The 27,254-nt window shown below is 38.8% G+C and overlaps 3 protein-coding genes and 1 long non-coding RNA gene across 4 annotated transcripts in view; 1 reads left to right on the top strand and 3 right to left on the bottom strand.

The window, feature by feature from the left end:
* LOC124185151 (eukaryotic translation initiation factor 5B) overlaps positions 1-18,748 on the bottom strand; it is a 54,660-nt gene extending 35,912 nt beyond the window's left edge. The window contains exons 1-13 of the mRNA XM_046575604.1: positions 18,532-18,748; positions 17,842-18,104; positions 17,579-17,761; positions 17,204-17,487; positions 16,928-17,126; positions 16,465-16,803; positions 16,177-16,383; positions 15,645-16,081; positions 15,316-15,533; positions 14,983-15,185; positions 14,585-14,850; positions 14,414-14,495; positions 14,144-14,325 (exon numbers count right to left, since the gene is read on the bottom strand). Of these exons, the coding sequence (XP_046431560.1) occupies positions 14,144-14,325; positions 14,414-14,495; positions 14,585-14,850; positions 14,983-15,185; positions 15,316-15,533; positions 15,645-16,081; positions 16,177-16,383; positions 16,465-16,803; positions 16,928-17,126; positions 17,204-17,487; positions 17,579-17,761; positions 17,842-18,104; positions 18,532-18,578 (2,910 nt within the window). The 5' untranslated portion in view covers positions 18,579-18,748. The remainder of the gene's footprint in view (positions 1-14,143; positions 14,326-14,413; positions 14,496-14,584; positions 14,851-14,982; positions 15,186-15,315; positions 15,534-15,644; positions 16,082-16,176; positions 16,384-16,464; positions 16,804-16,927; positions 17,127-17,203; positions 17,488-17,578; positions 17,762-17,841; positions 18,105-18,531) is intronic.
* Positions 10,579-14,896, top strand: LOC124185164. Its single transcript, XR_006871346.1, has 2 exons — positions 10,579-11,456; positions 14,606-14,896. It is a non-coding gene; the product is annotated as an uncharacterized LOC124185164 (long non-coding RNA).
* Positions 18,749-18,903: 155 nt separating the features above from the next.
* On the bottom strand, positions 18,904-22,385 carry LOC124185158. Its single transcript, XM_046575622.1, has 12 exons — positions 22,277-22,385; positions 21,776-22,078; positions 21,572-21,660; positions 21,323-21,482; positions 21,119-21,243; positions 20,752-20,962; positions 20,520-20,679; positions 20,316-20,461; positions 20,071-20,233; positions 19,774-19,985; positions 19,502-19,617; positions 18,904-19,364 (listed from the first exon to the last, which is right to left on the bottom strand). Exons 1-12 carry the CDS (start codon positions 22,383-22,385, stop codon positions 19,245-19,247), a joined length of 1,914 nt encoding a protein of 637 aa, XP_046431578.1. The 3' UTR covers positions 18,904-19,244.
* LOC124185157 lies at positions 22,174-27,242 on the bottom strand. The gene is made up of 12 exons (XM_046575621.1): positions 26,285-27,242; positions 25,752-26,057; positions 25,363-25,551; positions 25,159-25,269; positions 24,947-25,059; positions 24,639-24,783; positions 24,456-24,547; positions 24,130-24,364; positions 23,564-23,890; positions 23,256-23,415; positions 22,772-22,911; positions 22,174-22,674 (listed from the first exon to the last, which is right to left on the bottom strand). Exons 1-12 carry the CDS (start codon positions 26,325-26,327, stop codon positions 22,610-22,612), a joined length of 1,926 nt encoding a protein of 641 aa, XP_046431577.1. The 5' UTR covers positions 26,328-27,242; the 3' UTR covers positions 22,174-22,609.
* Between the last annotated feature and the right edge of the window lie 12 nt (positions 27,243-27,254).

The following is a 27,254-nucleotide window of genomic DNA, read 5'->3' as shown; positions in this document are numbered from 1 at the left end:
TTTATAAGCTCTATAGTACGTCGTACAGCCTTATAGATGGATACCTGCAGCAGGTATCGACGTTGAAAATTCGTATTCAGGTCGTGTCGGTATATAATAAACGGCGACGTGTCCGTTTTCTAATCGATTTAAATTCGCGGCGTGTTTGTATAGCTTATAGCTCCATTCGTCAATAAGAATGAATTTAAACGGCGGACGGAAGTCGGGCGCATACCGTTCCGCAATTACAACACCTTATCAATTGTAATTAGAATTATTGTAAGTTCGTTTGCAGGCCTTGCCTCATCTGTCGTCAATTGCCTCGCCTCGCAGGATTATCGTCTAGAATTTTTAGTACCCGTGATACATGCGACGCTACGTATATACGTGTACGTAGAAACGTAACGCGTACGGCATTCGAATTACAACGTACGAAAGCACCAAAAACACTCGGGGAACCTTTACGAATCGTGCGTCATCGAAATGTGGGTGGTTTAAATTGTAAATACCTGCGAGTGGACGAAAAAATAAAAAAAATAACTATAGAATATGGAAAGAAATAAGAACCAAATGAACAAATCAACAACAACATTCCGGTATCGTCGATGCGTAGCTGCAATTTAACCGCGGGTATACGCCGCACGAATAATAATACTTGATACCGTCCAGTACCGGAAGAGAGAAGGACGTGGAGCGTCGCTTAGCGCAGCGTTTCTCTCCTATTCTCTTCTTTTCTCTTCCCCTGGCACTCCGCACGATCTTGCCTGGCGGATGTTGGCAAGTAGCTAAGCTGCAAACGCAGGAGAAACATACCTACGCGCGTTTCAGGGCATCACGCGGAGCGGCAAAGAGCAGGATCTTTCCTATTAGGACGGTTCCTTTTTCCAATCTGTGTAACCGTACCGTGGCGGTGCGGTAATTGCGCGGTCTTTCTCGGTAAGGAAGTGGCTAGCCGACCGCAGAACCAGCAGAAGCCGAAGCCGAAGCTGGTCCGCGTCGCCTGCGACTCTGCTGTGTATATATGCGTGCATGCAAAATGCTACAAAACTTGCAGAAAGGCATTTAATCGATCCACGGCACGGCTGCGCACTGGATATGGCGAAATAAATGGGAATCGTCAACGTGCACGATCATACCGGTAGAATTAACCCCCTTCAACGGCCAAGTCTCTTTCCCGTTGAAAACAAAACATCGTTTTGTCTTAATTTAAGAAAATTTACCATTTTTAGAAACAGAATTTTTCAAATCAAATTATTCGGTGGTAAATACTTTCTTCGGAGTGCGTTGCTATTTGTCGAATCTATTTCAAAATTTTTAAATTGTAATCGAGGAAGATACTTTCAAAAATAGCCGTTTAGTCGTTGTAGCAAATACGCTACAACACGGCGCTCAAAGGGTTGAGAGGAGTGCAAGAGGGCGAAGGAATTTGGAAAGAGAAGATGAAAGGATGCACCGATTCACTCGGCATCGCCGCATACTTTTACCACGACTCATCGTCCGTACCTCCGTTCTAGTAAAATACTGTAATAGTCACGGTCCATTGATGGCGGAGAAACGGAGACGAGCCTCGTCCGTGTAATAAATACAGTCAGAAAACACAACCGGATGCAGATTCGAGATGCTGGTTTCCTTTCCTCCCACCGCGGATCACTGCGCATGTGTCTGTTATGCTATGTGAATTTTTACTTTACCACGATTCGGAGAATTCTTTATTTTTTCTTTTTCAAAAGAACAACCGTTCTTCCGTTTCCTCTTTACGTACGTTGTAATGGACTAAAATTCTTTCGCCGCGTGCGGGAAGGAACTTAATAACAGAGTGGATCCCGATCACCTCGTCACATCTTCGGAAGAAGATAAAACAAAGACAAAAGAAAAGAAAAGAAAAGAAAAAAAAAAAAAAATAAGTATAATAAGAACAACGAAATGAAAAACGCTTGTTTCGAAGAGTCAAAGAGATTCAGAGTCAGAGATTTTCACATCGCAGGGTTATATCACTGCGTAGAGATCAGTTTGTGAATACGAGACACTACGTGGTATAATATACAGGGTGGGCCAAACAAAAACGGAACTTGATTTGAAACGTGAATAAAATCCGAACGCGTTGGCCGATTTTCGAAAACTTAATTTTGCTCGAAACAAGAAGATTGAATCTTTCGTGTCGCGTTTGAAAATTTGAAAAATCTTTATTCACCGCTGAGATACGCGCTCTTGGAAAAATGTGTTTTGAAAAAGTCACTGGGAGACTAAAAAAAAATAAATCAATATTAAAGTACGTTCAACGTAATTTCGATCCTTAGAATCATGATTCGAGGACTAAGTTATCTTAGTTCAATTCGTTCGCCAGAAAGAAGGTTTAAGTTAATAACTATTTTAAAAATTTTACAATGATATTGAAGGAACTAAGATTTCGAAATATAAGATTAGTTTCTTTTTGTTTTTTTTTTTGGCCCACACCGTACAAGTCGAATGTTCCTCAAGACAGACTTTCCACATACTTGGTCGAAGTGCAGGAAGAATTACGCACTACAAGCAATATGACAACGTATCAGACAAACACAATGACGCCCAAAGAGTGGAACGAATACCTGCATCCACATATCCACAGCAACAACGAAAGTGGGCAAAAAGAGGAAGATACGCGTATAAGGAACTTACACAACGTCACTTAGCGTGTATACGATATATCTCATCTTCCGTCTGCACGAATGAGGAAGACTAACTGTGGAAACGAACTCCTTCCTTGCATTGTCTGTGCCTTTATACGTTGTCTTGTACACCGTGTATGTATTGTACCTAAGTTCGTATCCCGTGCAAGAATACCGGCAATAAGAACGATGCCCAGTTTCGACACGTTATGCATGGGAAAGGAAGTGCGAGCTACTCGGCGCGCGTCTCTTCTTCTTCTTATCCCGCATCCGGATCGTGATAAATAAAAAAAAAGATAGAAAAAAAACCGACGAATAAAAATTCATTTAAAAACACACACACTTAAATATTGTTTCACCGTAAAAAAAATTGACGCAATGATTGCGTATTTCGTGATTAGTTACTATTATGGAGAGATTACATGACAGATAAATTTTATTTTGATTATGTGATTTTTTTGGTGATTTCTCAAGGTTACACAGAGATTCCTGTAATCCCAAATGATTTCTCACAATTATCAAAGATCACCTTGATGATTATTAATGCAGAATTTTATTCTAATATCACGAATTTCAGTGTGATTTCGGAGATTATGAAATCATTTCGAAGGATATTTACAACTAAGGCGCACCGGTGAATCACCCCCTCACGACGATGCAAAATAAATCGATAATTCTGTAGAAAAAGTCAATTTAATCGGTATTTTGATCTTCTTAAAAAGGGGACTTCGAATCCGACGCGTCATTAAATGATTCCAATTCGTTGATCATTGACTTCGATTGATCTCCGAGGGTTCCATGCGATTTTCATTGATATCCGTATGGGATAGAATAACAATAGATCTCAAAAAAATCCCCGAATAACTCGAATTCAAAAAATTTCGCGATTGCAGAGAAACTTTTAAAGATTCCAATAATTTCCGGCCATATTACCACACGATCAGTTCACCGCAATCGTGCGGTGATTTAAGCTTTTTCAAGCGATTAGCAATAATTTCATTAATCCCTATAGATGCCTCGTTGTATTTAAAAAAAAACTTCGTTCAGTCAAGTTACTTTGATTTACAATTCGTATCGTACAATTTCATTTCTTCTTTCAGTGACTTATCCCCGCGGGTAGAGCTGACTCAAAAACGAGATACGATTGCGTGCGCTTCAAATTTTCTCGTTCAACAATGAGTCAAAAGTGAAGTCGATCTAGATGTCAAGAAAAAAAAAAGAAAGAAAGAAAGAGAAAAGCGGCTTACAATAATTCCTGTAGCCGGTCTGCCAGGTTGGCACGTGCATCTGCCGTCTTTTCACAGACACACATGTATACGTAAATATGTGGATTTACCTGCGGGCACGAGATACATATTCACACACACACACACGCAATATTCTTACATAGGTACGCAAGTTTATCCATGTGCATGTATATATACACAGAGAGACACCTACGTACCTATATCACGGTATATATCCTGGGCGCAGAGTGAACGGGCAGACATTCTTCGTCGGAATCATCACCTGGCCCTCCGGGTAGTAAATGGGTTCAGCGTCGCAGAGATAATTTGCCTTGGCAGAGGGAGGAGAGGAGGCAGCTGCCAGGTCGATCGGGTGCCGAATGAATGAACCTAACCGAGGAGAGAAGGACGCGAAAGAGCGAGCGAGTCGGATGCCGTGAATCAATGAACAGACAGAAGCGAACGCTGCTGCGGTTATACTCGTATTCCGATTTTGCCAATCCTTTGTTTCCTGATTTTTCGACAATTTTTACTCGTCAAGAGATAATGTTACTATATACGTACGTGAAGTAATTACGCGCACATTTTTTTTTTTTTTTTTTTTTGGCACCATTCAAATATTTATACGTATGAGAATTATTGCAGATTTTTATATCACGACGCGTGAGACATGTTGATTTTCAGAAATCATAAGTAATACAAATTTATAAATATTGTAGTATATTAAAAAAATTGAGACTCTAAAATTGGACGAATTTATTGACTTCCATACGTCATATTATTCTGCCGGACTTGATTTGCTGAAAAATGGCAATTCTTCCGTTCCTGTGAATTCGCATAAATTTTTGAAAGTCTCGCCTTACGCTCCCGATTGCGGCTCGAGAGAGAGAGAGAGAGAGAAAGAGAGAGAGGGAAATCCTTGCGGCTTGAGATACGAAGATACAAGTCATGTCTCATACATGCATGCACGAATGAATGAAAATCGCTGATTGGCATACAGCTATTTCGGTACACCTGCTGCATTCTGGAGTTTATACAACAAGTTCGAAAGGAATCCTGCCCCGCGGAGTTGTGAAAGCGAATGGACGAGAAGCGAGGTGAATAATATGAAGAAAACGCCGAAAATTAGTAAAGCCTACCGGCTATAATCTACCGGATATCCGCAAACGATTTCCAAATCTTTTCAAATAAATGACATTTAACGAAGTTTTCGAGAATTGTTTCAGTAGTTATAAATATCTCACACTGAGGAAAGACTTTGTTTACTGTTAACGACTATTTCGATATAACGAAATAAATTTTTCGTTATTATCATCAAATTCTAGTTGAGCCAAATAATGATCGATAGAAACTTGTTTGTAGTTGGAAGGAAATAAAAAAAAAAAAAAAAGAAACACAACAAACAAATGAAATTTCACTGAACTAAAATTTTGATAATAATAACGAAACCATTACTTCGCTATATCCAAATGTACTTTTATTAACGGTGAATAAAGCTTCTCTCGGTGTATCCTACGATGAAAATTCCATAGCGGAAACTAATCGGCTCTCACGCTATTCGCCTCCCAAGATTCCAGAATTTAGGAACGAAAGAATCGGAGGCGTTGTGAATGGAAGGACCCGCGCACAATGCAGGGAAGTTCGTGCGTACCGGTGACTTCCGGTAGCCGAAACGATCAATCGATAATCCTGAAGCCGCCGCAGGGTTCAATAATACCTGTGTCCTGGTATAATCTCGAATTTTATCTTTCCTTTCCTTTTTTCTCTTCTTTTTCTTTTTTCTCTTCTCATCGCAGACAACTAGATTGCAATCGTTGCAAAATCTTTGTGAATTATACGTGCGAGTAAGATATAATTATTATCATCATACGGTCTTTAATACCACTAGTACAGTATATAATCATCGAAAAAAAATTGTTATGAAAATTTCACCACGAATTGCCATATATATATCACATCACGTTCTAAAAGCTTGTACCTGCAACTTAACGCGATCAATTAATTGCGAGAAAAAGAAGGAAAGAAGAAAAAAAAAAAAAAACACCCGCAGCGTATATTACAACTATAATAACGATAACAACAACAATAATAATAGTAACGCGGTGTTTCGAATCCGCAGTATAATGTATATTAATTGCATGGCTGTGCAGTTACGCTGCGGAGATCGAGAAGATGATAATTATTGTAGGTATTATACATGTACCGCGTTGTAATCTGCCGTTCAATTGTTCGAGCGGTTAATTAGTAATTAGTAATTAGTGCCTGTTCACGTTACGTTTTCAATTAGATACCGCATATATATGTATATCGCACGACGATAGCCGTTGTAAGTAAATTTTACAACGCACGCGTGATTTTATCGTGGATAGATTTCGATCGTACATATACACACGTATGTAGGTACATTTTATGTCAGGGTGGATTTCGGGATGATTTCGTACGTATCGTGCATATGTGTAGCTTTGTTCGCCGGTCCTTGTCGGACGTTAAAAGTATCACGGAGTGTTTTAAGCCCGTCTACCGCATGCGGCATGCATATTACGGGCTTACGCCATACTCGTGAATGCGTAAGTCCGAAGCCGCGGTCGCCGGGAGAATGTCACCTTGTCACGAATCGTGATACAGAAGAAGAATATTACGCGAAGAGGACAACGAGTACGAGGCTTTTTATTACAGAGGTACGTTGATATAATATGATAAAAAGTTAAAAATACTCGAACGTCGAGTAGGTAACTGCGTTGATATTACGTACCATTGTAAAGTCTGAAGAGAGACGAAAAATTCAAGCCTGGAGTAAATTTCCCTTTCGCTGATATTATTTTCTTTTCTGCGCTGGAAATGTGAATTGAGCAATCTTTTCTATCGCACCGTGCGTACAACGAATATTTTAATACAAATATAAAGCGATACGATATCGGTGGAAATGTTAATCGCATGAGGCTGTTGCGACATCCGACTGTAAAATGTGCTTTTCGGTGCACAAGATATTCAAGATATACGCGTACATATGTATAAGATTGACCGACGTACGGCTTATAATCATTTGAGTCATAATTCTAAGTATTCTTACCGCCCATTTTACACGCATTCTTCCGTGTATTTAAAGAATTTGTGAAAACATATTCCTTAGCGGTCCTTTTCTATTTCTGATAGCATAATAGTAATTATTGCGATATAATATAAATTATTATTGTTATAGGAACAAATTGATTGAAAAAAATCGCGAAAATTGAAGGAATAATTCATATCCAATAAAATTAACCCTCTACACATATACACACGTTTTACATAAATTACAAGTTTTTGGGGTCGCTGATTACGAATACCATCTTGTTATAAAAGTCGACTCGGCACAATAATGTGCGACTAAAAGGGTTAAGTGTGTACGTATACGGGGTAAGAAACAAGAGAGGATAAGAGAGGATAAGATGCGGAAATGAGGGAAAGAGAAAAGAAGGAAGAATGACACTCGAGACGGACTCAGTCCAACCGTCTGGTTTCCGGATCGTGATATCCGAGCACTAGTTTTTTTGCCCCGCTTTCGTACGGCCGCATTTCTGTTTCCGTTATAACATACTGCAAATATATCTATATATTGTATACATAAATGTATATGGCCTTTAAGCCGCCGCTTACACACGTTGTAAAAGTTGATAACAAAAGTACGCGGGTAACAAATATTAACAAAGTTAGCACAGGTGTGTTTAATATAATTGTAATAATTTTCGCAAGCGATGCGTATGGAAGACGATAAAAAATTAAAGTATTTAAAAGTGTGCGTATTAAAAACGAAAGAATTTCACTTTGAAAGTTGCAGTAACGTCATATCCATAATTACGTTTATACGTGTGTTATACAGACTAAATACAGGTACCTGTACAGGTAAATAGCATTCCTTTGCACAAATCGGCTGCTAATTTATACCCAAAGAATTGAGATGGAGGAAAATCATAGATCGCGATAAAACTTGAATTGAGCAAAAGGTTAATTAATAAAAAAAAAAAAAAAGTTACAACCGCGCAACTCAGATATACCGACTGTATATACGATCGTATACGTATGCCTAAACACGAGCGTAATATACAGGTTTTAAAATTCTTGCGAAAGTAGTTCCGAACTCTTCGATGCACGCTGTTTTACCATACATACGAGAATATATGCGAGGTAAAGCCGCGATGCAGATGCGTGGTGTGCGTATAAATTTCACGTGTATATTGAAAATTTATATAAACACTCGTGTTCGTATGTACCGTAGGATAAGAATAACAACAATAATTCGCGATTGTGTCAAGGCGAGCGGCCTCCGCGTTCCATACACGCACGTGTCGACACGCATATATAATTTGTATACACACGTAAGTACGCACGTGCATATACGCCTCGCACGCATACCTACACGTGAAATTATTGTATAACACCGCGTATTGATAGGAAATATTATCTACGTATGCACGTACATGTGTATACCTGCGTACATATTTGCATACAATTTGCGCAAAGACATTCCAATGATATCGCGATCCCTCCCCAAGGCCTCCTTATAACGCTATCCACGCCGTATCACCTCGACGCGAATCCACACACTCACACATCTTTACGTTGAGGTAAGTCGATTTAGGAACGACGGCGACGCCGGCGCTCCACCCCCCCCCATCCCCGCCCCTCGCCGCCTTCGGAATACCTCGGTAGCTATTCTTTTTACACATTGCGCGCACACACATTCCTAATGTAAATTCAGAATTCGCCATTGTGTGTATCTGGGCGTTATAAATTATACAACGACTTGACATTTTTTTTTCTCGTATAATCAAACCTGATCAATCGTTGAACGGTTCGTGTGTGTTTTTTTTTTTTTTTTTATAATTCTTTTTTCGCGCATTTGCGTTTTCTTATTACATTTGTATTACAGCCAAGCCTCTCCCCTCGTCTTCTCGCTAGCAATATCATTCCCTCCCTTTCCCGATCTCGGCTAGCGCCATCCGCTTTTTCACCACGTTTGAAAGGTTTGAATACACACCTACGAATGTATACGACACATGTACCGCGTATACAGCCGTTTTTGCCTCCTACTCACCGTTCACCGCTATGATATTACACTTGCATATACCACGTGCACATGTATTTACGTTTGCCAACCCGCCTATGTACGTACATGCATACGTATATCAGGCACACCGCATACGTGTAAGATTATATGTATATGGGCGTATATGTTCGCAGGTATATAGACCGTATCCGAGGATCGACTAACACGTGCGGTAGTCGCCATTCAGGAATATCTTCCTCGTTTATAATACGGGTGCACGCGGTGTACGAGAGAGAGAGAGAGAGAGCGAGAGGTTGGTGGGGGACGACTTTCGTTCGTTCATTCGTTTATATTCATTCATGTGTTAAAACAACTCAACAACTCGGTCCCGTGATCGGAGCAAACTGGAGGACGAAACAAGGGAGGGGGTAGACGGATGAGAGGGAGGGGGAATCATGAGAATGGAATTGAAATTGCTTCGAGATATAATTTCGACCCCGTATTATACGTAATATAGGTATTATATACGTGCGTATGTGCACGTATACTGGCGGCGGGTCTAACGTTAAATATTATCGCTGCGAGTGTTATCACCTTATCAATATAGTCCGTGTCTATATATAGTTACGCATTACACACGCATGCGTATACTGTGCATATAAATATTGTATAGGGAGGGAGGGAGGAGCGCGTGCGTTACCCGTTTTCACACGTGTCCCAAATATCACACGAGGGGCCAACCTTTGCATCTCTTTCGATTCGTTTGCGCAACGTATACGCATATACAGGTATACAGGTGTACGTATGTATGTATAACACGCCTTATATGCTGCACAGGGCAAATTGAAATCACCGTTTTTGCCCACGTTTTATTTGACAACGTCGAATTTGATCGTCGATTTTTCTCTCTCTCTCTCTCTTTGTTTCCTTTTAAATCTTCCCACCCGCGAATGTTTCGAAACAAGCAGAGACGGTTAATCGTAACAGGTATCCATACGAGTATGAATTGAGAAACGTAGTCGTTAATTTGGATGTTTGAAAGTTTCCAATATTCGCGAAAGCTGATTGTTTAAAACATATTTCAACTTAAATACGAGTTATCATTATCGCGAGTTTTCGCATATACGCTGTACACATAATTATAGATATGTTACGGGTGAATAATCGTCGCAAGTTAATTATACGCATGCGATATCTCTTATATACAACTAATAATATCAAGAGGAAGCAATCGGCGTCGTACAAGCGCGTGTCCGCCGGTGTAAGCAGTTTATACTACGTGACGAATGGCACGCGGTAAGTAATACTTGTATTATTTCATCCAACCGGCATCAACCTCGGAGTCTGATTGTAAGTTGCATTCAGCCAGCGAACGAAGTCGATAATTCGCATAGTAATAAAGATGAACGCGAAGACAAAACCTGTACGCGTGCTTATTATTATTATCATCACATGCACATGCGCACGCATGCATATACTTAGTTTATCCACCTACGACAAACACATGTTCGTTAATATAATTAAGCGTATGCACATGCACGTAGGTACATTTTTCTCTGAGGCACGATTCGTCGTCAGCTGGCTAGCGCGTATTAATGTTGAACGCGACATGGGAAGCAATGCCATGATGGTGGGGACTGGAGACGAAGAAGGAAAAAAGTAAAAGAGAAAAAAGTTCAAGATCAATCAAACGTATGCTGCCGATCGTGTTCATTGCCATTATATCTTACATTATACGTACAATATATGTACATGTATTTACGCATCGTTTAGGAATTGTGTGTTTATTGACGAGTTGCGATAGATAATAACTTGAAAACCGGAAACGATAATTGCGCTCGCTGAGGAGCGACGGAAGAGCGTGTGAGAAGAGAAGAAAAAAAAATAAATAAATAAATTACAAAAATACAAAGCTAACGCGAAAAAGAAAAAGATTAAAAAAAAAAAAACACTGAGCCGTCATAATACACGTATCGGTATTACATGCATACGTGTGATATGGTATACGCATGTGCATACATACATATAAATAGATACACGCAAGCACGCTCGCGTAGCGCGCAAACACGGCGTATGCAAGGTCTATGGTCCAACGGCAGTTTGTATGCCGCAACAAACAAGACGAGAAACATACAATTTTATATAAACAATATAAACACATATAGTTGCGTATCGCCGAGCAAAAGTCGGCAAGTAAAATTCAAACGTATGCGTGTACGTGCGTATGTGTACCTATTAAAAATTTCGGTATATAAAAATGTCTCCCGTCTTAATTTTCGAAAAATGTCGTGTATCGTCACAAAGCGTGTACGAATATTGATGCGAAAATTTGTTTAGTGTCAGGAAATAATGAGAGATAAATTACTACACAACGTTGGCGAAGTGGAACGACATAATATGTCGTTGAATCGCGTGACGTCCTAGTGCTGACGAACGTCACGTTGTTTCACGTTGACACGTCCGAAACCGGATGCGGAAGCGGAACCGGAACCGGAAGTGCGTATAGGTATATCGTACGTTTACGCGCGTATGACATATACGGTCGAAGCCCGAACAAAAATACCGAGCGACTAGCAGCTGGTAGGTTTTTTGTTTCTTAATACACGGATGATACGTAGAAAATAAAAAAGAAAAAATACAGTAAAAAAGGGCAGAAGTTGTTGTAAATTTTAATTTCGACGTAAAACGAATCCATTGCGAAAAGTGATACTCTCGAGCGATATATTATCCCGGTTTTAGTCTGTCCTCTGTTTTAACAATTCACCAGTTGTACGCGTACGTTATACACACGTGTTATTGAAATTCGATAATGAAATATAACTAGAATAACAATAACTTCGACGCAACTCTACATTTGAAGATCAAGACAGACAATCATTTCATTATATTTATTCACCTACACATTGTTGCGACATCCGCCGATCATCATCATAATCATCATCATCGTTCAACGAACAATAACAATTATTTCAAGCTCAAGGTTGCGAAGCGGTGGCGGTATAAACTTTTCATGCAAAACACCGCGTCTCGTCGTATAAATTTATTATTCTTATTCTCATCATCATTATTATCATTACATCCGGATAAACGTGGCATACATTAAACATCTTCGCCCAAGTACCGAGGCAACGGGGTAGGGAGGGAAAGATTTCAGAGGTACGTCTATACGTCTATAACATCGTGCGTTTTGCGTTTCGGTAAAGAGAGGATGGCCTCGTTCCGCCTACCGGCACAAACAATCCACCATGCATATGTGTGTGTGTGTGTCTGTGTTGTGTCTCGTGCCGTGTGACGTCACGAACCACGAGAACAGAATGACCATCATAGTGGGACGAAGGAGGGGGGCGAGACGAGCCGGCGGGAAGGAAGGAAGGGAGAGAAGGGAGGGAAGGGAGGGAGGGAACCCATTCATAACCTGAGCAAGGACGACTCCCCCGACCGTTCGTTCGTTCCAACACGCAACCAACTACGACAATCGAGAGCCGACGTTGTATCACATACTGACTTTGCGAAGTCGTGTGTGTGTGTGTGTGCGTGTGTGTGTGTCGGGCGAACGCGATACGAACGTCACACAAGCGAACCCGTGGATCTGTAGGAGCGATCCTTACAGAGGTTGACGATTTCCTTGTTGTTCTTCGTAATGTTTTAACAATCGTAGGATGCGCAGTCGCGTAATTGCTGCGTCGGTTAGACCGCGGTCCAACGATTTGCAATTGCAGATTAGCTCGTGTTGTATGGAAAATGATGAGAAAACAGAATGACAAGAGAGGAAAAACAGATGCGTTTAACGATATCTAGGCAGCAGTGGGTATTTGTCACGGAATATTACGCCCACCCATCGATCCATCCATCCATCCATTCAACCATTCGACTATCCATGCATGCTTGCAATGTAGATATGTATGTACAACTACGGCGCACAACAAAACTCAACGTAACACGTGGCGTCGCGACGCACGCCTCACGATCTAGGATATTATAATTAGACGGACTAGGGATGTATGTATGTATGTGCATACGTATGCCAGCTACATCGAAACGCGTATCATAGCTCAGGAAAATCGGGGCATCTGGCTTACAAGCCGTTTAAAGCTCCGCAGTGGGAAAAGAAAAATAATACCCAACGAGGCCGCTGTACATGTAAATGATATACCATGTCGAGGAAAAAAGGTACGATATGCGAGTTAATTTTAGTTCTTTTTCACCGATATTCGTTCATACAAGTTTCTCGAGCATTTGTAAAGCCGGCGAGAAATGATATTCCTAGGCGTCATGTAACAATGACCGATTACCGTGACGCTCCTAACGCGTGTACAATAAAATTTTAAGATTTGTTTCCGACAAGGTACACACGGAGAGCTATAAACATTCTTTTTACAAGCGGCATTGGTCGCTGCCGACGTGGCAGATCACAGCCGCAACTACTGTGCGCAAGCAACGAGCCGTATCCTGCTAAACTGTTAAGAAGGAAGTGGCTGATTGGTGGTTGCCCCGCGTTCTAGCGTTGCCTTTGCTGGCTCGGCTACCCTGTCCGTTGGGCGACTGACTGACTGACTGACTGACTGACTGACTGACTGACTGACTGACTTACTGACTGACCGACTGGCTCAATCTCAACGCTTTTATGCACCTATTTTATGCGCATCTACGCACCTATATACGAATATCTACGTGATTCAGATCCGTAACACGACCTGTAGATCTGGAATCAGGAAAAAGTTTTACAGGAATTCGTACCTCTCAAATTGAACGCTCGATATTTCACTATATTTTAATAGAATTATTACCATTACTTCACTTTTAAAAATACTAGTAATATTTGTTTCGGTGCACCTTTGGAGACACCGAATTTTAAATACCTTATACCTGCAACTCCGTTAATAATTGTCGCGGAAACGTACAGATTTACGTATCTCGCTGACGATGTTTCGTCCATGTTCAAAAATACAGCATTGATATTTTTTTAGTCTACCAGTGAAGCGCAGATTTTAATAGGAATTTATTATATTCTTAGTGAATGAGGGTAGCTGACCTAGCGTTCAGAGAATGTTATTTATAATAAGCTGGCGGTATAGATTGCACTGTTTCGCAATTTCGTGTCATTCTCGGTTGATATAAACGTCGGATTCTCGTCCGACGAGAGAAATTATTCGAAATATATCAACAAAAATTTCACGGAAGTCATGTATGTAGGACAATGAATGTGAGGCATTTGCGATAAAGTCCACATTTTAAGAGAAAACAACTAAAAACATATTTCAACTTACCGGAATTTTACTGCTTCTTAGAAAATCTAAAAGAGCTTCCAGAGCTCCCAAGGTCGAAGCCTGGACGTAGACGCCTCGTTCGGCGAGTTTTATGTGTCCTAAAGCACTGGTGAGTTCCCTGGCGGTTTCTTCTCGCAATAATTCAACTTCATCTGGTTTTTGCGCAACTTGGAGATTCAGACCTGAGCAGAAATTCGCGAGAAAATTATTTTTTCGGAATGCATAAATTATTTTGTAAATTTAATCACACAGATTTATAAACAATTTTACCTGCTATTGCTTTTTCTAGATCCTTAGCAGCTATTTTTACTCCTTGAGCTGCTCTTATTTCCCTGTACTCGATGTAGGCATTCTAAAATAATGAAAAAAAAAACAAACAATAGAGACAAGTAGACTACTAAATATGAATTTCGGAATTTCCCGACTTTTGCAACTTCTTACCTTCACTCTGAGTTCTTTCAGGGGTTGTGGCATGAGTAGAGACCTGATTTGCGTCACGATTGGTCCGTCTGTACCGGCGACTATCATAGTATCTCCCTCCCGCAACGTGCCGTTTACAAGAATGCAATCGATCGTTGTCCCGAGACCAGGGAGAGCCTTAACCTCAAGAACGGTTGCCTGCAGCTCTTCGCTGAACATCAGTCGCTTGGCCAGAGGTCCTTGACAGGCGTCGACCACTAGCCCGAGAAGATTACCCATCCCTTCGCCTGTGGATATTGTGAAATTGTGAACGTTAATAAAAAATTTTTGAAACTCGGTTCCAATTATTGAAATATATATTTCACTATACGTAAACTTAATTAAACGACTCAAAACTTAAGTTCGGTATTACATATTACCCGTTACGGCACTGGTTGGCACTAAAGAGATGTAACTCCGAGGATCTGGATTCTCATAGAATAATGCTGCGTTTAAAGCCTGCTCTGCGAACTGGACGACCACTTCCTTCGCCCTTGTTTCAAATTCTCGTTGCGTATTGGGCGCCTGATTTTTTATAACGTCTTGCACATCCTTTCGACTCATTGTTTGCCAATCGTATAATCTGATGATGAAAAAGTCACGTCATGTTAGGCAGAGATTTCATAGCGGTTTGGAAAGTTTGATCGAATTGAATAGGAAGAATCAAGGCAATTTCTATGATTCAAATAACTTCTGATCTATGCATTGTTTACCTGTCTATTTTGTTGAGAGCAACAACGAACGGGCACTTCTTTGCTTTGAGCAAATTAATACTTTCAATTGTTTGCGGTTCCAGTCCGTGCATTATATCAACGACCAAGATGGCGATATCACAGAGTGATGATCCTCTGTTCCTCAAATTACTAAACGATTCATGCCCAGGTGTGTCTATAATCAGAAGACCGGGAATCTTGAATTTTTTGTCTGCAAACTAAAATACAGAAATTTCGTTAATACATTTCATAAGAATACCTTTCCGTAAGATAAAAATCAAAACTCTCATTGACAATCTGTTAAAATTCATGGTACTGAAAAAACTTACGCCTTTGACATATTTCGTAGATTCTTGAATGGCTTCTATCGGTACGTTGGTTGCACCAATTTGTTGAGTAATACCACCTGCCTCCCCGTCTTGAACATTTGTTCTCCTAAGTTTATCGAGAATTTTCGTTTTCCCAGTATCTACATGCCCCAGTACGCATACCACAGCTGCTCGAAGGTTGTCTAGGGTTTTTTTCTTTTCTGCTTCAATTCTGCGAGTTTGTATCCTGTTTCTGGCACGTTCTTTTTTACGTTCGGCATCAGTCTTTTTGTCATCAGGTTCACTGTCATCGTCAGATTCAGATTGTGTTTCAGATTCGCTACCGCTAACAGTCTCAGATTCACTTGCAGACGATTCCTTCTTGCCCGGTGACTGCTGGGACTTGGCTATTTGTTGCGCTGTTGGTTTTTCCGGTTTCGACGTTTCCTCAAATTGATCTTCAATAACAAAAAATGAAATTAAAGAAACTGTGAAATAACGTGTCTGTGAAGTTTAGAATATGGAAAAATGAACTAAAACAAGCGTAAGATACCTTCTTCCTGCTCCTCTTCTGTAGATTCAGCATCCCAAGAGTCCTTAACCTCAGCTTCTTTTTTAGGCTCTTCTGGCAACTGCTGATCTACTATTTCCACTTGCACTTGATCTGGATTTTCGACGCTCTCTGATTTTTTTTCTTCATCTTTCTCTTTTTCTTCGGTACTCAGCTGTTGCTTCACCTTGCTGGGTCTCACTCGGGTACCTAGATATTGAATATTGTTTAAATTAAGTATTCTACATTCAGGGGGTTCGAATATTCAAACGCATTAGAATATTTGCTCACCTGGCCGTGCTTTCTTTTCACCAACATCTGGCAGATCTACACCTTTTGCTTTCAGAGCATCAATCATCGCCTGCGCTCTTGCCCTGTCTAATTTCTGCTTGCTTGTTAGAAGTTTTCCTTCTGCCTTCAACCGTTCTTTTCTTTGTTTCTCCTTTAGTTTCTTCTTCTCCTTCCTCTCTTGTTCCAACTGTAATTGTTCTAATCTCGCTTTTTCCCGCATTTCTTCTTCCCTAATTCTCTCTTCTTCTTCACGTCTCAATTTTTCTTCATCCTCTTTGAGTTTTTTCAAAGCTTCTTGCATTGCAGCAATAGTTTTCTTGCCAGGACCTTTCCCTTTGTCTGTAAACAAATATAATGTAAGCAGAAGTTACAATAACAAGATAAACCAGTAAATGCATACAAGAAGAAATATGTGACACAAGCTTTGTAACTATTACAGAAACTATATTGTAGTCAGTAATACCTTTGTCTTTTGGATCTTCTTTGGCACCTTTTTTCTTTTTCTTCTTATTATCTTCTTCACCACCATCATCGTCACCTTCAACTAAATCCGTTTCTTTTTCTGTACGATCAACCTTTTCTTCAGTCGGTTTGGGTATCACTTCAACCGTCGTTTTGTTTTCTTGTGACAAAGTGACACCTTCGGATTTTTTAACCGCTTCCTGTAATGTAAAGTAATTGATAGATTAAACCGTTTCGAAAAATCAAGTACTCTTAAATGCAATTTGGGATTACTCACAGCTTTTTTCTGGGCTAACTTCTTTTGCCTTTCTCGTTCTTTCTTTTCCTTTTTTTTCTGAGCAGCCGTTTTCACAGTTCCACCTTCTCCTTCATTCTCATTAAGCTCATCTTCCTTATTTTCATATTTTTCTTCGATATCTTTCTTCGATATATTCGTTGTTTGAAGTTTTTCCGTTACAGTTTCTACAATTGCCGGCTCTTTCTTTTGTCCAGAATATTCAAGCTCTAATTCAGCCAGCACTTTCTCAATGTCTTCTTCGCTGTCGTTACGTTTCTTTTTACCTATCAAATATCGGAAAAATTCTGGATTGCTGATAAAAATCGTAAAACTAAGGCTTTATTAAGATACCTTATTGAACAATTGAGTAAATACCTTTTTTTCCTTTTTTTCCTTGAGGCTCTTGTTTCTTTTGTTGTTGTTGCAGCTTAGTATTCTTAACGCTAACAGCTTCCTCAGAATCATCGTCGCTCAGGTGTATATCCTCCTCATCGTCATCATTATCATCATCATCATCGCCTTCCATTTGCAGAAGAGCAAAGCCAGCTTTAGCTGGAACTAGAGTCAAAAATAAAGTTGCAATCAGCGTTTGGGTACAAAGCAAGTCCAGAATTGTTTGAACTAATTGAATGCCTTGCCTTTTGCCTTTGCTTTAGCCACAACTTTTGGCTTTTCCATTTCAAAATCATCATCTGAATCTTGTGATTTTTTTCCTTTTTTAGGTTTTCCCTTCGCCCTAGGTTTTTCATCTTCGGACTCATCAGTAGACTCATCCCTCTTTTTTTCATTAAACTTCTCAGAACTTGCATCAGTTCCCTGTTTCTTTTTCTTATCTTTTCCTTTGACCTTTGCTTTCACAGGCTCTTCGATGGTTTGATCTTCTACGTCGACATCACTGTCCCTGCAAATTCAGAGAACAAATAATACCACTGCATCTTAGGACATGATGAACTGTATCGTAGGATGAATGTTTACAGAGTAAATAGTGAGAAATAAATAGATTAAATTGTAAAATTGAATTTTATTCAATTCCACAGGAAGTATCGACTGCTCGAGAAGGTTTGCAAAGGAAATAGAAATCCAGTATTCATTGCAGACATAAATAGGTTTGTGTTGCTGTTAGCATCTAACATAACCTATGCAACGAAGTTAACATATGTTTCTTGATTGGTTAGAGAAAGTTTGACCATTGGTTATGGGAATAATTTTTGACACAAGTCATTTCTTACGTTAAGTGACATTAGAAATTAAATAATAAAAGAGAAAGATCTAAGTGGTCGACCTTCAAGGTACAAGAAATGCTGCAATCTGTCTGAAAATAAACTCACATCTCCTCCTCCTTGCCAGCTCGTTTTCCTTTCTTTGCTTTACCCATCTTGATCTCGTTCGCACTGTTTGACAATCTTTTTACGCTTGCTGATATATTTGTCTGAATTCACGGGTTTTTGCAACATGAAAATAAAATTTTCTTTCCGTGAAAAACGGTACAGGCACCGGTTTTTTCTTCGAAGACGAACGTGACCGTAACAGAGAGAAACCTCACGGGTACGAAGGTAACCGATTTTCGACCACATGGGCAGCGCTTTGATCGTGCTATCGCACTTATCGGATACAGTCGCATACACACAATCGTTGAAGCCAACTTCAGATGGACTATCGATCGGTGCGCATGGCGCCATTTTTGAACTTAAAATGATTAGAAGAGCATCGCATGACGCGATATCAAAGTGTTTCAAAAGTTAGCTTGATACTTTTATAAGCTATATTCGAAAATTATTCCGGGCTGTGTCAATGCGACTGATTAAAGAATGGCAGAGAAAAAAAATGATTTTACGCCGCTGTAAAAAGAAACTAAGTCATTCATTCGTTTACTTGTCGTTCTGAAGAAACTTTCATCAATCCGTGCATTGCACGATAATTTGATTTATTGACTTTAGTTTAACGATAAAACAAAAAAAAAAAAATTTTCGGGGATTTCTGTTGTTAGCCGTTCTCCATTTTTAACAAAAGCATTCGTATTTTTATACTACAATCCGATAACTTATGCCCGTCCATTGCGAGGTGCCATGTCTGCTAAACTAATGCCAGAATTCGTTGAACTAGAACTTCTTCTGGATTCGTCTGTGGATACAGAAATTACTTCTAGTCTGCTGGTATTGTCCTGAAACGTAATAAAGGCAATCATATAAAGTTTGCATGTGAAATCTGCTTATGTAGAAATATAATTCTCATAAAAATTCCGATTATATAGCTCGTAAATTTTCTAATTTTTACACATTGTCAAGAAATTAAAATTACCTGCAATTGTCTGGCCTTAATCCATTTCACCATGTACACAGATCCTGCTGCGAGAAGTCCTGCCAAGATTAGTACTCCAGATACTATACCAGCAGTTGCACTGGCAGTTAGATTTTCTATAGTTACAAAAAAAATTATTATAGATTAACGCATTCTTTTAAAACAGCGTATGTCATAGTTACTAATGATTAAAAAAATTAAATCATCTTCGGCTGAAAAGATGACTTTTCCTAAAACTGATATTTATAAACATTACTAAATAAGACCTGCACCTTCTCCAGCAGCGTTTTGTGATGATGATTCTGTAGTTGATACGACGATCGTGTCAAATACTTCGCTATTGTTTATCGAAACTTCTAGACGAGCAGCACAAGTCCAAGTGCCTAAGTGCTTAGGCAATATCCTGTCGACTTTCAATCCACAGCCACCTAATCGCAAGCCATCGCCATAAAATGAATAATGTGCGTTTCCAAGTAACAATGGACTGTAAATAATGCACAGATATAATTACATCACTCGTGCTTGTTACAAATAGTCTGACGCCCGTTTGATCACGTATTATTTCTTACTTATTTTCAGATATTTCATCACTTATATGAATTCCGGTACCATCAGGCATGAGGAATCTACAATAACTGATAGAAATTTTTTCGGGAACAGTCCTGCATTCTAAGGTCAAAGTTCGTTGACTTATAGTACTGATGTGACGATTCTTTGCTGCCAGAGGTGTCTCTGAAATTTAAACTTCAAAATTATGCATGTTTTGATTGCTTTGTCGAAAGCATAATATTCAGATTTTTCAAGTTAATCTTACCTGAAACCGCAACATCAATAGTGGATATTAGTTCAAACCCAGGTGTACTAGGACCCATGTGACATGTCCACTGTCCCTTGTGTTTAACTTCTGCAGTCTTTATCTCCATACCACATTGCCCTTTCCCGAATCCGTTACCAATATACCTGTGAAAAAGTTAAATTTTAGTTAAAGTTAAAATATCGCAGTGGTATAGATTAATACTTGTATGGTAGGTCTTCTTGCTGCAGTGATTGGGTCGGTGTGAAAATTTCGCCATCTGGTCCGAGGAACCAACAGTAACTTATTGGGACATTAGCTTCACATCTGAGCTGTAATTTGCCATGTACGTAAGTAGCTGTTGCTTCTGTTGGTAAAGCTTGGCCTAAAAACAATTTTGTTTCACTGATATCTTTATTTACATAATTGTGTCGTCAGTTCCCATTCTCCAATTTACCTCTAACAACTGCAGCACGATTAGCACCACTTGATATCTGAACGTAGGTACCAAATGGGACTTCATCCTTAACACCAACAGAGCACTGCCATTGCCCATAATCCTCCTGCGTGGGCGTTTCAATTGTTATACCGCACTCGCCATTCTTGAGTCCTGCTCCATAGTACCCGTACCTTCCGCTGTGTAAGCCCTCACTCAATTGATAGCCTGTCTGAAAGTCACTTTTATAAACCTTCACAAATCAGTATTCAACAACCAAAATATCAAATATTTCCAAAATTAATAGCAGCCCAACGAAGCAAGTCGTATCGTGTCCATTCGTTCTTTTCGTGAAATTCTATGTATTCTCGCAAGCGGTAATAAATACCTGTGTGCTGTCAGGTCGTACAAATCGACAAAACTCCAATTCCTTTTCACTATCCCTAAGGTTGCAGTAAGCATTTATGGTATTGGAATCATGATGTATTACATATCCAACTGCAAGCTGGTCTTCTACAGGGTATAACATAGTGTTAGAAAATTTTTCAGTAACAAGACGCTACTTGACAAATGTGTATGTTCCGAGACTTACGGTAAACATTTAGTTCCACCTTAGCAGGTATTTCCTGCAATTGACCAACTACTCCTGTTGTTGCCTTCCAGTTGCCCCGAATGGCAGCGGTAGGTTGCTGTAGTTCAACTTTACACTCCCCACCTACGAGGAGAGTCACTTCAGAATGAGGTTGGTCAACCTGTACCCACAATCAGATTCATGTAATTAAGTCCGGTTAAAATTAAAAATAAAAATTTTTCTCGGTCATGAAGAAATAATATAACTTACCGAGCAATACTTGGTGTTTTCTTTAAGCATCAGAGTGTATTCTAAGCCACTTTCGATATCATAACTTTTCTCTGACTCGCTCACTTTATCTAAAATTAATGACACAACAACGCTCAGTTATTTTTATTCTGGTTATTACGATCGATTACTTTCCATAATCACTTGGTTCAGCTAATTCAAAGTTTCTGCATATAAGTTACTTACCTAAGACCTCGACGAACGTTGCATCTACAAGCGTATGACTAGCATTTTTAGCAGTAAGTCTCCACCTTCCTGTATCATCTTTCGTTACACTTCGTGCTCTAACGCCACATTCCCCATTCTCCGTCCAGTAGTTTATTCTGTTCGAACTGTCAGATTCTCCGCTCTCGAGGTTAAAGCTTGTTAATAACGGTGTCTTTACATAGCACGATACCATGTTAGGTAATGCACTTGTCAGCCGAAGCTGAAGATCTTCTCCTTCTCGAATTTTCAAATCCAGCGGTAAGATACGCCTTAGATCTGATGCTAGTATAATTACGCTTAAAGTTAGTCATTGCAACATATAATATATTTGATTTATGATTGAAAATTATTTTTATCGCAAAAAAAAAAATGTATAATCCGTATTTGTGTGGCAATATATATTTAATCTGTCATGTAAGTGTGATACGTAACGCAAAATTCATATTTTACAATTGCTGATACCTTAATATACGTAATTACCTATCACAGAAGTAAAAACGGCAAAGCCAAGACTTAGCGTTAGGTAGTTTTTAGAAACCATTGATGCTGGTCGTGCCATTTCCAACGCAATGCTGAGTAGAAAATGCATCAATTATGTACTCGTTTACCGTACCCAACTTTTAATCTACACAATGTCCTATATTTATCAGTTACACAAGAACAATGTATCAAAAGAATAGACATGCCAACCTCATCCTAGCTTTCAAACGTGTAGTAATCTTTAGACATACCGGGTAAATCACTTTTATTTCATCGAGAATGAAGTGAAAATTACACAGATTTCAAAACTAATCAAAACGTAAGCAAACGGTCTCAGGAAAAGAAAGTTTTGAGTGTAGTAGTTCCTAGCAGAAGTAAGCTGAATCCAATTTTCGATGCTAAAAGAAAGAAAATATCATTAGTTTCAAACATATGCTCAAGGAACTTGGATACATGTCGATACATTAGTTTTTTATCGCGTAGAAGAACGTTTACCTGAACTCAGGCTGAATGTATCGGAAATTTCAGAACTGTAAGATTCTAGTCTTCCAGCACAAACCCATGTCCCTATATCAACATCTTCAACTTCAGAGATTGCAAGGCCACATGTTCCTCGGGCAGGAGTTCCGGTCAGGCTGGAATAATGAACCAATGTAATCGAATGTATTCTACTACAAAACCAGTGTGTGCTGTTTGAAAACAGTTTATATTTCATAGTATAAATTAGGTATACGATTAACACCTAGTATCTTTTTAAAACGTGAGAATCGATAGATCAATATTAAAAGATTTACTCTACAACGCTCAATACAAGTACAAGTAGATAAGAACATGTGAGATCAATCTGCAGACATCGCATTACTGTGATGATACTGTTGATGTAAATGTGTCACTTACATTCAAACTAAGCCAGATAAGATTAAAATTCATTTTCTGAAGATAATTCGTATAATCAATTTTTTATTAATTGGAGACTCACCTATATCTAGAATCGCTATCAGCATACAGAGCATTGATGCCAACACCGTCAGGCCTAATAAAACGACAGTAGGACAATGCTTTTGTGGTATTCAAAACAGTACACACAACAACTGCATTACCATCACTTTCTTCAATAGATGTAGCCGCCAAAGCGCTTGCTGCAAGGTTTTAAAAGTAGCAAATTATTATTTAAATTAAAACAGAAGGTGAAGATCTGCAAATAATATTATGCACTGATTAGCAAAGTAACATTTCTAATAGAAGTTTCATCACACTAGATAACTAGTGTATGATTCAAATACTTACATGTTATCTTAACGGTGATATCGACACTGACATCTGTCGGTTGCCCAGTAATACCCATGTTACATGTCCAAGTCCCAGTATCATTATATGTTGAATATGTAAAAGTGATTGCACACGAACCAAGGGACAAGCCATTTCCAGAATAAACCCATAACCCATTATCAGATGCATCAGGGACAGCTGCGTAATAAGAACCATTCGGATGCTTGAACCAGCAATAGTTCAGACTTGTTAAAGCACTACAGGTCAATGTTAAAGACTCGTTGTAAACACTGTATGCCGTGTACGACTCCGAAACCGAGATCGACGTAGTCGAAGAGCTCGAGGCTAGAAATAAATGGGAAAATTCTTGTTACAGCATACAATGATTTGCTTACACTCTCTATAAAATGTTGTGTACTTATTGTTTCATAAATGAACAATAATTATTCACAAAGATCTGAATATCAAAGGAGGTAATGTATACAATTTCGAAAGATTGAATTGATTCTAAAAATTAGTTCACCAATTATCTATGCATTGAGGATGTTGTGGAAAAGATTATCAGTATCAATATGTGGTCGTACATCGGGTGGTATCGTTTTCAGTTTCATCCGCTGTAACTGAAATATATCCTATTCTCAAGTCACTTGCGGTGCCGGTATAACACGTCCAAGTTCCATAATCATTGCTGGATAACTCCAAGATAGTCAAACCACACGTGTACAACCCGTCAGGATCGTAATAAGGTGCATACTTTTCATTACCTACACCAATTACCATAGAGACACCGGTACCGTCTGGGGATACAAACCGACAGACCTGAAATAGGACATTTCAAATATGACAAGGTCCTTTTCACGTGCTAAAAACAGGAAATACTTTGCACAGATGAAGATTGATTTCTTTTTACCTCGCTTTCCGCTCCATCAACTCTGCAATACAGATCAATTGCTCCACTGATAACTTCATTCTCAGAAGATGCAGCATAGATGTATGAGATTGCTACATAAAAATTCATTAGTCAATAAATTTTCATCCAGAGCGTTGTGCTTCAAGCTATACAAGATTTTCTACAGTGTTTTAAAGGCATTACCTGCAACATCCAAGTCAATCTCTTCCGTTATCTCAGTAGCAAACCCCTTTAATCCTGTAGAAGCTATCCAAGTTCCATTATGTTGAGTGGTAACCATCGATAAATTGAAGCTGCAACGGCCAGCCACTACTTGTTCGATTTCTCCCTAAATTACATTAGGAATGTTGTTTAGTTTCTGTTTGAAACTATAATTAAAGGTCAATGCATGAAACGTCGATATGGCAGTAACAATTTTTATAGAGTGGTCAATTAACTTATGTAAGTTATTTCACATATATTATGTATGTGTGCAAGTTATAGTTTCTTACTTGCGGATTTGTCAATTGGCAATAACTGGCATTCTGGTGACCAATATAATCGGTCAAACTTTGACCTACAGCCGAAGTAACAACCATTGAAGTACTAGTCAGAATTGAAGAATCTAAGAAACATTTATAAATAGTTGGTTACAACGATTCTTTCCTCAATCTGAAAATTTCTAGTCATCTAACTTTAGTTTTCAAAAAACTTGTCTAATTACCTTGCGGCTTTAACAAAGTCCTGTTGTAATAATGATGGGTGGAATTTACAGCTGCTGTCAACTTCCAGTATCCCGCGCTGCTGACATCCATAATCTCTACACCACACCATGCTGTAGAAATTCATTACAATTAAAGATCAGTGCAATGCTGATTGTGAGTTTAAATTAAAGAAAATGTTCTTTTTTCATATACGATATACTTACAGTTTGAACTGGGACTCCATTGTGTAATAGTGCTGCTAACTGTGGCACCGTATTTCACTTCTACTTCCTCACTCCCGGGGGGAGTTACATAACAATTTTGAACAGTTTCTTCAATGTTTGGAAGAAATATATACACTGATCCAGTGGCGATAAGATCAATTGTACTTGATGGCCAAATGAAAGTCCTCTCTGTAACGAGATTTGAAAAATGATGACATTTCATGTTTCGATTTTATCCCCTTATTATTCAAGTATTCTAAAGTGGCATCTTTTTATTTACTATCACGCACAATACAGTGATTAGGATTATTGAGATAAGTCATTTTTTAGATCACAAAGTAAGGTACAACTAGTCTAAGATATATTTAAGCGATAGTAACAATACGAACCTTGAACTCGCAAGACGTAGTTGGCTTGGTAAGAAACACCATCTGTATCTGTTATGTTTAACAAATATGATCCACTATCTGAGAAAGTAGTGGCATCGATGGAAAGACCACACGTTACAGTTTGATCAGAGCTGGAGACTGTGTACCTCTCATCGACCAGCGATATAAGAGTGTCATTAGGTAGCAGTTCGTATGTATCTCCACTCGGCAGTGTGACACGACAATCTTCAATTTCTGTGTTACTGATACTGTAATGGAAAGCCCTTGACTCAGAAACATCGATTTCGACGATCGTCTGGCATTGGCCTGTTTAAAAAGGACATGGAATAGTGAATACAGTAAAATTGGTCTGAGTCACTGATTTTCAGGCTTGGAATTAACAGAAATTTGAACCGGAAGAAGAAGAAAGGAAAAGAAGAAGGTGAAGAAAATATAATAACATGTGAAACGGTGCTAACAAATAGTTTCTAATGTTCAATTGGCTCAACTATTTTACTTTCTTAATTAATATTTTAGATTGAATTCCTACATACCAGCGACCAGGGAAACTATGAGTAATGACACTGGTAGCCACATTGTGACAATAATGGTACAATGTACCCTGAATGGTGTAGGTAACTGAATGATAACTGATCAGAGTGCAAAGTATCTTTCACAAATTTATGATTGGCACTTCATATATCTATCATTCGGTTGTCCCCACTCAGTGTTAAAATCTTAAACCTACTTCATGGACTGATATTTATCACGCACGCAACATGCCTAGTACTGTTGTCAGGTGTTAGATCATGAAGTTTTAACTATCATGTAGCATGATTCTTGATATAACTCTGTACGGCAATAAATTTTATTGTCTCGTTTACTGGTTTATTGTTGCATTCACCATCAATAGAGTGTTAGAGACTTTCTAAGTCTTTTTGCTATTGATTATGAACATGGTACTATCAGTACAGTTCACTACAATTTCAGAAAATCAAGTGATAATATGTATATAATATCATGTGTAATAGTCGTGTTAATAAAACCTGCGATAAAATACTTATTGATAGGACGGTAATCTGAAAATCACAGACAAATTATACGTGTACATTTGCTTATAAACTTATGCCAAACCTGATATAACTGTAATTTAACTATTGTCTGATTATCGTATTATCATCAATATCTAACGTGAACTTGATTATTATATTTTTGCCTTGAAATCAATTGCCTTCATCAAGATTATCGGCATATACTTTAAGATAGGCACTTCTTCCCACTAATGAGGATATCTACACTTTGAATAAAATATAATGGGTTACTTTATCAAAGCAAAAATATGGGATGTGTATTGTTGTACTGAAATATTGATAATGAGAAATTATGTAACAATTTTTTATTTTTTATTTCATTTTGTGTATTTGCATACCCATTAGTTACGTCAAATGATAATGATTTCTATATTTACGATTTTAATAGTAAAAACTGAGTTCTGTGCATCAATACTTTGATCCAAAAAAAAGT

Source organism: Neodiprion fabricii, chromosome 6, assembly GCF_021155785.1.
Source record: "Neodiprion fabricii isolate iyNeoFabr1 chromosome 6, iyNeoFabr1.1, whole genome shotgun sequence".
NCBI classification, from domain to species: Eukaryota; Metazoa; Arthropoda; class Insecta; order Hymenoptera; family Diprionidae; genus Neodiprion; species Neodiprion fabricii.
Note: the sequence above shows the minus strand (reverse complement) of the source record. Positions and strands in the feature narration are given on the sequence as shown.